This window comes from Oncorhynchus mykiss, chromosome 4 (assembly GCF_057628025.1).
Source record: "Oncorhynchus mykiss isolate SJ-2025 chromosome 4, ASM5762802v1, whole genome shotgun sequence".
Taxonomy (NCBI): domain Eukaryota; kingdom Metazoa; phylum Chordata; class Actinopteri; order Salmoniformes; family Salmonidae; genus Oncorhynchus; species Oncorhynchus mykiss.
The window spans coordinates 14,079,310-14,090,000 of record NC_143025.1 but is presented as its reverse complement, the minus strand read 5'-3'; the positions used below and the strand labels follow the sequence as shown (position 1 = coordinate 14,090,000).

Genomic DNA, 10,691 nt, shown 5'->3' with positions numbered 1-10,691 from the left:
ACCGAATGTCGTCCTCATTGGCAAACATGATGACTGCTCGGGCGTTGGAGGTCTCCAGCAGTCGCAGGATGAGCTTGTCAAACTCCCCCGGCATCGGCTCCCTGGGGATCTTCAGAGACTGGGCAATGCACACGCCACCTGTGGGGAGAGGAAGAGGTGGATAGAGAGAGGGGGGGTGAAGGAGAGAAAGAAGTGGAATGGGGTGGACAGGGGAGGGGAAAGGAGAGAGAAAAGGAGAAATAGAGGGAGGGGATGAGAGAGAAGGGGAGTGTAGGCATAGAGTGGGAACGATGGAGGAAAATGGAGGGGTGGAAACATGTTGGGGCGAGAGAGAGAAAGGAGTGAAGAGGTGGAGATGTGAAAGTGTTGAGTAGAGCGAGATAGAGAGAGCCAAGGAGAGTGAATATGAGAGAGAGAGAAATAGAGAGAGAGAGAGAGAGGGTGAGAGAGAGAGAGAGAGAGAGTGAGAGACAGAGAGAAACAGAGAGAGAGAGAGAGAGAGAGAGAGAGAGAGAGAGAGAGTTTTGAGTTTTAAATAATCTTTATTGGGTCTGGGGGCCCACCACACAATAAATACTCACACAATAAATACAAAACCACAGTTACACATCAATTAAAAACAACTCCAATTCCTCCTCCACAGTAACTAAACACAGCAGCCTCTGAATACCCCATATACTCAAAAACAGATCAATATTGTTGACAAGTTTATAATAGGCAAACTCAACCCTTAGTCTCGCTGCCAACATTCCCTACAGCATTCCCACCACATCCACAGACCCCTGTTCCCGAATACTGTTCTTTCGGGTCTTCCATATCGCTAATTTTGCTGCCCCTAACACAAAATTAAGCAACACAACTACACCCCTTTGACTGAACCTGTACTTTGGCCCAAATATATACAGTTGGGAAGAGAAAACCTCTCCCAACGTTGAGAACCAATCAGTGATCAGTTCAATCATCCCGACCAACCTGGGACACAGTAAAAACAGATGTGCCAGAGTTTCAGACTCAGCACAGAATGGACACCCCTCCCCAACAGTAGGGTCCAGGTGTACCAGATGCATGTTGGTGGCTATAGCTCCATGTATTATTCTCCATTGGAGGTCAGCTGTCCTCTTATCAATAGGCAGTTTGTATAATAATCGGCAACAGCCTTTTGGAGAGGCACCTGGACCAAGCACACCCGCCCACCTCGTCGATTTTACCCCTTCCAGGGAAGAGGCATGGGACACCTTTACACATATTCTGTACATGGCCTTCTTTCCCACCTCCTTGAACTCCCCCAGCTCCGGGGTATCGAAGGAAAGCAGCATCCCCACATACTCCTCGAATGCCCCCATCGCAGCACTAACAATCAGTGCAGGGAACACATAAACCAGACCCTCCTTCCACCGATCAGAATTGGAAGTGTCAGTCACATACTGCAGATGAAGCACTGGCAAGGAGTCGCAGACCTCAGCTACGACCTTCCTCAGTAGGCGAGATGATCAGATCCCCGCTCTTTCTCCCAGCTCCTCCAGCGATCTACTCCTGCTCCGCATCAGGTGCTTGTCTAAGCTCAAACAGTCCGCTCTCCTCATCAATATGTAGGCTGTTTCGACCCAGCTAGAACCGTCTCTGTACAACAATCTGTGGGCTGCTTGGAGCCGGAAAGCCATGATTCTAGAGGAAATGTCCACCAGGCCTTGCCCACCCTCGTGCAGTGGCAGGTACAGGGCTGCAGCTTTAATCCAGTGTTGTCCAGACCAGAAGAAATTGACAAGGGTCCTCTGAAGTTCTTGTATCAGACCCTTTGGTGGCTGCAAAATCATTAGTCTGTGTTACAGGGTAGAGGCAGCAAGATTATTAGCTACCAGGACCCTTCCACTATAAGACAGCTGGGGCAGCACCCATTTCCACCTTGACAGTCTGGCACACACTTTCTCCGCTACACCCTCCCAGTTCTTTTTCTGAAAGACATCTGAGCCTAGAAAAAAAAACAAAGTCTTCTTCCCATCTCTGCCCCACTGAAGCCCCCCTGGTAACCGTGGATCGGACCCCGTCTGAAGCTGACCTGCCCACAGCGCTTCACTCTTTCCCCAATTGACTCTAGCTGAGGAGGCCCCCTCATACACCTTTAAAGCGTTTGAGAGAACCTTAACATCCTCACCCCCTGTAATAAAAACTATCACGTCATCTGCATACACAGACAGTGCTATTGTGGGACCCTTCATTACACCTGGCACAGAGAAACCAGTAAGCTTCGCTCTTAAAAAACAAAGCATTGGTTCAATCGTCAGATTATATAACTGCCCTGAAATTGGGCATCCCTGCCTGATGCCCCTTTGGACAGGGATGGGGCAACTCAAACCACCCCCCACCTTCACCATACACGAGGCCCCAGCATACAGTAAATTCATCCAATGCAAAAAAACATCCCCAAACGCAAAGGCTTTCATTGTTTTAAACAAGTACTGGTGGTCCACACAATCAAAAGCCTTCTCCTCATCCAAAGAAAGCAAACCCACATTTACATCAGACAGTTAACAAATGTCTAAAACATCTCTTATCAGAAACAAGTTGTCAACAATAGAGCGATCAGGTACACAGTAGGACTGGTCCTTGTGGATCAACAATCCCAGATACTCTTTCAACCTGTTTGAGAGACATTAAGAAAAAAAATTGTATTCAGCGCACAGCAACGCAACAGGTCTAAACATTTTTATGAGAGCCAAATTCCCCTTTTTTGGCAACAGTGAAAGCACCACACGTTGACAGGATACAGGAAGAGAACCCTCATGAAAAGATTCACACACCACTTCATAAAAATCCTCCCCAATAGACCCCCAAAAGTGCTTATAAAACTCAGATGGTAAACCATCGATGCCAGGGGCTCGGCCTGTTGAGAGCTGCATAACTGCTGTGGACAGCTCTTGCAGTGTAATGTCAGAGTCCAATTCGACTCTCTGCTCAGGTCCCAATTGAGGAAGACCGTGTAACAACTGTTCAGTACACAGAGAGTCACAATCCTCTGCCTTATAGAGGGATGAGTAGAAATCCACGGCATGTTGACGCATTTCACTGTCATCCGTGGTCACCTTCCCATCAGGGAGACGAAGGCAGACCATCTGTTTACGTTGAAATGTCTACTGTCCTAGGTTTTTAAAAAAAGCGCTAGGAGCATCCATATCCTTGAGGGAAGCGAAACGATACCTAATCAAGGCACCCTTCACTCTTTCATGCAGAAATGACCTCAGTTCATGTCTCTTGTCCTGTAAGTTCATGACTGGTCCAGGGTCTTTCTGAGTGAGCAGCTTCAATTCAATATATTTGATGTCCTGTTCAAGGGCCTTGATAGTCTCTTTAACTTCAATTTGAGACAGAGCAGTATACTGTTGACAAAATACTCGTATTTGGGCCTTTCCAACCTCCCACCATTGTCTCAAGGACTCAAAATTCCCTTTTATAATTCCCTTTTATATAACAACAAAAACCTGTAACAAAACATGACATCATGTAACAATTGAACATTAAAATACCAGTAAGGTGATGACCTTCGTGGACAGGACAAGTGAATATCAACAGTAACAATATGATGATCAGAGAAACCCACAGGAGTAATGGCACACTTTCCAACCCTACTACAGTATTGCTCAGATACATACAACCTGTCTAACCTTGCTGCACTGACACGACCTTCATTAATTTTTAGCCATGTGTACTGCCTAACTTTTGCATTCCTTACTCTCCACACATCAGAAAGCTCAAACTCAGTTAATAGGCCAGACAGGCAAGTGGCTGACCGCAGGTGAGGTTCTTCAGCGGTGCGATCAACAGTAAAAATCCACTGCACAGTTCCAGTCACCCCCTAAAACCATACACCCCTCTTGATCACACTGTCTTAAGGTTTCCTTTATTTGATTAAATATAGCAATACGCTCTGTGCCCTCATTAGGAGCATAAACATAACAAATAAATAAAAAAAACAAACATAACATCCACCTTGACCAATAAAACCCGACCCCTTGACAATCTCTGTTGTAGATACCACAGTCACCCCTAAGCCTGAGGAAAACAAGATTGCCACCCAGCACTGGAATTAGTACCATGACTGAGTACATGCTGCCCCTCCCACCACATACCCCAGTCAACCTCATTTTCCTCATCACTATGTCTCCTGTAGGAAAACTACATTAAGCCTTTTCTGTTTTATTACTTCTAATACCCAAGCCCTCTTATTCCTGTCCCTTCCCCCATTAATATTGAGAGAACCTACCCTTGGTACCTCCATATAGAAAAGAGAAAAGAAAAGCAGAAGAAACCACAGAGAAACCAACGAGAAAAAAGACACCCTATGAAGCATGATCATCATCATTTTTTTCTTTTTCTTCTCTTAACCTGACTACGTTTCCCACCACCTTTTGCTGCTGCAACAGCGGTAATACATTTCCTCAAGCGAAACCGCTTCTTCTCACTCAATTGGTCTAACCCCACCGTCTTCTGTAACATCACAGCTGACCTCACAAACTTATCAACATCAAAATAATCTGCCAATTTGACAGATTTCCCAAAAGTCTGATCCAGAAACTAATTTACCTCCTCTAGATCATAAACTGAGTCCTCACCAGCAGCTGTCATATCAAAAGAGATATCCATATCTTTCTCCTGATCCTCAGCTGAGACCACAGACAACTGACTCCCCTCTACCACATCCCTTTCAACACTCCCCACGTGCACTTCATCACTCGTACCAGGCATCTCCTCTACTACCTGGGAGCCTAGCTCCACAGGAACCCCAGCACTCGTAGTGGGCATCTCCTCCACTACTTGGGAGCCTAGCTCCACATGAAAACCAATCCTGTACCTCATTACTCGTAGTGGGCATCTCCTCCACGCCCTGGGAGCCTAGCTCCACAAACCAAACCAGTCTGAGGAACTGGCTCTTCAGATACATCCTTACCTTCTACAACAATACCTTTCTGCAGCATAACATTTCCCTCTAATACAAGTTGCAACTCCGTGCCCTCATCACGGATAACTTGTTCCTCAGCAACAGGTGCTTTTGGCTGCTCTACCGCTGTCAGTCCACCTGTCCCTACATCAGTGGGCCCAGGCGTTACGAGGACTACCTGCGCCCCTCCCTCGGCCTTCTCCCTTTTTGGGCAAGCATATCGCTTATGACCAACATCCCCACACTCAAAACACCGTTGACTACCCGTACTAGCATAAGCCATATACAGTCTATTGTCATACTTGATTTTAAACGACAACTCTAAAGTCTGCTCCGGTGAGTCCAAAAACATAAACACCTGTCGCCGAAATGACATTACCTGTTTCAACGCCGGGTGTTTGCAACCCAACGGGACAACCTTAATTAAACTGGCGAACTTCCCAAAGCGCAATAACTCGCGCTCCAATAGCTCATTTGGAATAAACAGCAGTACATTTGAAATCGTTACCCTTGTTGACGGAGAAAAAAGCGGCGTAACTTGAATAAACATTCCTTTAAGAAGTACACCATGCTCAACCATACGATCTACAAGGTGCTCTTCTTTAAGAAGTACACCATGCTCAACCATCCAATCAACAAGACACTCTTCTTTAAGAAGTACACCATGCTCAACCATCCGATCTACAAGACACTCTTCTTTAAGAAGTACACCATGCTCAACCATACGATCTACAAGACACTCTTCTTTAAGGAGTACACCATGCTCAACCATCCAATCAACAAGACACTCTTCTTTAAGAAGTACACCATGCTCAACCATACGATCTACAAGACACTCTTCTTTAAGGAGTACACCATGCTCAACCATACGATCAACCAGACACTCTTCTTTAAGAAGTACACCATGCTCAACCATACGATCAACCAGACACTCTTCTTTAAGAAATACCACCACCATTTTATTCATCCGGGATGCATAAGCAACATTCTCATAGCCTACCTTCTCTCCTACGGTGACCAGAAACTCCTCCACTGTGACAGTAGCTTCAGTAACACACCTAAAGCCGTGCCGAAGTGACAGGGACGGCATCCCCATTCGGGCTGCCATCCCCGCCAAAATCAGGTTCATTTCGATACGAAAAACGAAATACTTAATTCTACCACAACAAAAATAATAACCATAATCATGCACAGAAGAAAAAAAAAAATGCCACCAAGAAATAGCAAACCAAAAGAAAGTTGTGAATATCTAACTCTCCACAACACACGCACTCCTTCACTCAAACAATTCCCAGCATGCACCAAACACTCCCAGCATGCAGAGAGAGAGAGAGAGAGAGAAAAGGGAAGGTGAGAATGAGAGGGTAAGTAGAGGGGGATAGCAAATGAAAGAGAAGATGAGAACGTAAAAAGGTGAAGGAGAGAGCAGAGACAGAGTTGAGGAGGAGAGAGGAAAGAAAAAGTGACAGGGATAGAGAGTGCAGGGTCATGGCAGAGAGAACAAGTATAGGGAGATGGAAAAAGGAAGGGAGGGAGAGAGAACAGGTGTAGGGAGATGGATGAAGAGAGGGGGGAGAGAGAACAGGTATAGGGAGATGGATGAAGAGAGGGGGGAGAGAGAACAGGTGTAGGGAGATGGATGAAGAGAGGGGGGAGAGAGAACAGGTGTAGGGAGATGGATGAAGAGAGGGGGGAGAGAGAACAGGTGTAGGGAGATGAAGGAAGAGAGGGGGAGAGAGAACAGGTGTAGGGAGATGGATGAAGAGAGGGGGAGAGAGAACAGGTGTAGGGAGGTGGATGAAGAGAGGGGGGAGAGAGAACAGGTGTAGGGAGATGGATGAAGAGAGGGGGGAGAGAGAACAGGTGTAGGGAGATGGATGAAGAGAGGGGGGAGAGAGAACAGGTGTAGGGAGATGGATGAAGAGAGGGGGAGAGAGAACAGGTGTAGGGAGATGGATGAAGAGAGGGGGAGAGAGAACAGGTGTAGGGAGATGGAGGAAGAGAGGGGGGAGAGAGAACAGGTGTAGGGAGATGGATGAAGAGAGGGGGAGAGAGAACAGGTGTAGGGAGATGTATGAAGAGAGGGGGAGAGAGAACAGGTGTAGGGAGATGGAGGAAGAGAGGGGGGAGAGAGAACAGGTGTAGGGAGATGGATGAAGAGAGGGGGGAGAGAGAACAGGTGTAGGGAGATGGATGAAGAGATGGGGGAGAGATAACAGGTTAGGGAGATGGAGGAAGAGAGGGGGGGAGAACAGGTTAGGGAGATGGAGGAAGAGAAGGGGAGAGAGAACATGAATAGAAAGATGGATCAAGAGATGGATGAAGAGAGAGGGAGAGAGAACATGTATAGAGAGATAGATGAAGAGAGAGGTAGAGAGAACATGTATAGAGAGATGGATGAAGAGAGAGGGGGAGAGAGAACATGTATAGAAAGATGGATGAAGAGAGAGGTAGAGAGAACATGTATAGAGAGATGGATGAAGAGAGAGGTAGAGAGAACATGTATAGAGAGATGGATGAAGAGAGAGGTAGAGAGAACATGTATAGAGAGATGGATGAAGCGAGAGGGGGAGAGAGAACATGTATAGAGAGATGGATGAAGAGAGAGGGGGAGAGAGAACATGTATAGAGAGATGGATGAAGAGATGGATGAAGAGAGAGGGAGAGAGAACATGAATAGAGAGATGGATGAAGAGAAAGGGGGGGAGAGAACATGTATAGAGAGATGGATGAAGAGAGGGGGGAGAGAGAACATGTATAGAGAGATGGATGAAGAGATGATGAAGAGAGAGGGAGAGAGAACATGAATAGAGAGATGGATGAAGAGATGGATGAAGAGAGAGGGAGAGAGAACATGAATAGAGAGTTGGATGAAGAGAGAGGTAGAGAGAACATGTATAGAGAGATGGATGAAGAGAGAGGTCGAGAGAACATGTATAGAGAGATGGATGAAGAGAGAGGGAGAGAGAACATGTATAGAGAGATGGATGAAGAGAGAGGTAGAGAGAACATGTATATAGAGATGGATGAAGAGAGAGGGAGAGAGAACATGTATAGAGAGATGGATGAAGAGATGGATGAAGAGAGAGGTAGAGAGAACATGTATAGAGAGATGGAGGAAGAGAGAGGTAGAGAGAACATGTATAGAGAGATGGATGAAGAGAGAGGGGGAGAGAGAACATGTATAGAAAGATGGATGAAGAGAGAGGTAGAGAGAACATGTATAGAGAGATGGATGAAGAGAGAGGTAGAGAGAACATGTATAGAGAGATGGATGAAGAGAGAGGTAGAGAGAACATGTATAGAGAGATGGATGAAGCGAGAGGGGGAGAGAGAACATGTATAGAGAGATGGATGAAGAGAGAGGGGGAGAGAGAACATGTATAGAGAGATGGATGAAGAGATGGAGGAAGAGAGGGGGGGGGAGAAACAGAACAATACTACTCATCACAATAACAGAATAGAGATGAGGGAGCCAGAGAAATCAATCCACCCACCCATCCTCTCTAGTTAGAAAACTGTGTTAAGTTTCAAACCATAAGAGATGGTACCTCCTGGCTTTAGGTGCCTGACATACTGTATTATCGACTTATGTAGTTAGCTTGATGTTTTTGCAAAATTGGGAAGTTCTCAGGTGTTGTTGACTCCCTGCTTAAAACAGCGGACACACATACACGTGTGCCATCCTTCTTCCAAAACCTCTGCCAGATGTGGCGAATTCATCACAGGGAATTTAAATAAACAGCACTTGATAAGGCATGTCGGCCCGTCGACAGAAGCGCTCCTCCATCTTTAATGAGGTCCATAATAACCTTCCATCATTTTCAGACTGCTTTAATATATCATTAGGCGCTCTGCTCTGACTTAAGCGATGATCTCTCCTCGAAATCCAATCTCTCCTTGTTACAGTCCATTTAATGACCATCTGCACCTGTTCCATCTCTTTGTGTCTCTTTCAGCTCCATCAGGGGAGCCATCTCACCACATTTGTACTGTCCCAAACAAAACTAGTTATTATCTCCTCTATTTTTACCCTTTCAAGGGTAATGGCCAATCTGCTCCCCCTGGTGTTCCCAACCTCCAAATGGTTATGCTTAGTTGTTGTCATCTCTGTCAATGTTGTGTAATTGAGGGAGTTTGGGGCGTGTTGCTGCGTGTCACTTCTCTGAGGGGCGCCATGATTGGATGTTGTCTGAGGGGAATATCTTAAGGAAATAGAACATCAAATGGAATGTGACATCATCTGGTAACACTTCTGGTTAAATATATGACTGAATGTTTTGTCGGAGGGTAAACAAAGTTTAGAGTTAATCATGATTTAATGTGACCTTCTACACTCCACCAGCCACTTCAGGGAACGGTGCACACACAATCTCTAATCTATCGTTATCTCCTAGGACAGTGTTTCCTAATTACGCCAGTACCCCAACAGCACACACTTTTGTTGTAGCCCGGGACAAAACTATACCTGATTCATATTGTGTAATTGAGGGAAGCCCTAATGAGTTGAATCAGATGAGTTTGTCTAGGGCTAAGACTAAAATGTGTGCTGTTGGGGGTACTCGAGGACTGGAGTTGGGAAACCCTGTCCTACAAGGGCTGTCAGGAGATCAGGCACCTTTCACCATGGATTTAAGAAACCTCTCAGCTCTGTTGACAATCCTGCTATCTAGCTATTCAAGTTCAAACAGCAGAGAACTCCCCAGTTACAGTATTCAGAGAACTCCCCAGTTACAGTATTCAGAGAACTCCCCAGTTACAGCGTTCAGAGAACTCCCCAGTTACAGTGTTCAGAGAACTCCCCAGTTACAGCGTTCAGAGAACTCCCCAGTTACAGTGTTCAGAGAACTCCCCAGTTACAGTATTCAGAGAACTCCCCAGTTACAGCGTTCAGAGAACTCCCCAGTTACAGTGTTCAGAGAACTCCCCAGTTACAGTGTTCAGAGGACTCCCCAGTTACAGCGTTCAGAGAACTCCCCAGTTACAGTGTTCAGAGAACTGCCCAGTTACAGTGTTCAGAGAACTCCCCAGTTACAGTGTTCAGAGAACTTCCCAGTTACAGTGTTCAGAGAACTCCCCAGTTACAGCGTTCAGAGAACTCCCCAGTTACAGTGTTCAGAGGACTCCCCAGTTACAGCGTTCAGAGAACTCCCCAGTTACAGTGTTCAGAGAACTCCCCAGTTACAGTGTTCAGAGAACTTCCCAGTTACAGTGTTCAGAGAACTCCCCAGTTACAGCGTTCAGAGAACTCCCCAGTTACAGCGTTCAGAGAACTCCCCAGTTACAGTGTTCAGAGAACTCCCCAGTTACAGTATTCAGAGAACTCCCCAGTTACAGTGTTCAGAGAACTCCCCAGTTACAGCGTTCAGAGAACTCCCCAGTTACAGCGTTCAGAGAACTCCCCAGTTACAGTATTCAGAGAACTCCCCAGTTACAGTGTTCAGAGAACTCCCCAGTTACAGCGTTCAGAGAACTCCCCAGTTACAGTGTTCAGAGAACTCCCCAGTTACAGCGTTCAGAGAACTCCCCAGTTACAGCGTTCAGAGAACTCCCCAGTTACAGTGTTCAGAGAACTCCCCAGTTACAGTGTTCAGAGAACTTCCCAGTTACAGTGTTCAGAGAACTCCCCAGTTACAGTGTTCAGAGAACTCCCCAGTTACAGTGTTCAGAGAACTCCCCAGTTACAGTGTTCAGAGAACTTCCCAGTTACAGTGTTCAGAGAACTCCCCAGTTACAGTGTTCAGAGAACTCCCCAGTT

General features: G+C 46.2%; 1 protein-coding gene across 1 annotated transcript in view; it reads right to left on the bottom strand.

Moving 5' to 3' along the window:
• The window catches only part of LOC110521331 (glutamate metabotropic receptor 8b), a 189,263-nt gene that overhangs the window by 48,352 nt on the left and 130,220 nt on the right, over positions 1–10,691 (bottom strand). The window contains exon 4 of the mRNA XM_021598822.3: positions 3–138. Coding sequence (XP_021454497.1) covers positions 3–138 — 136 coding nt within the window. The remainder of the gene's footprint in view (positions 1–2; positions 139–10,691) is intronic.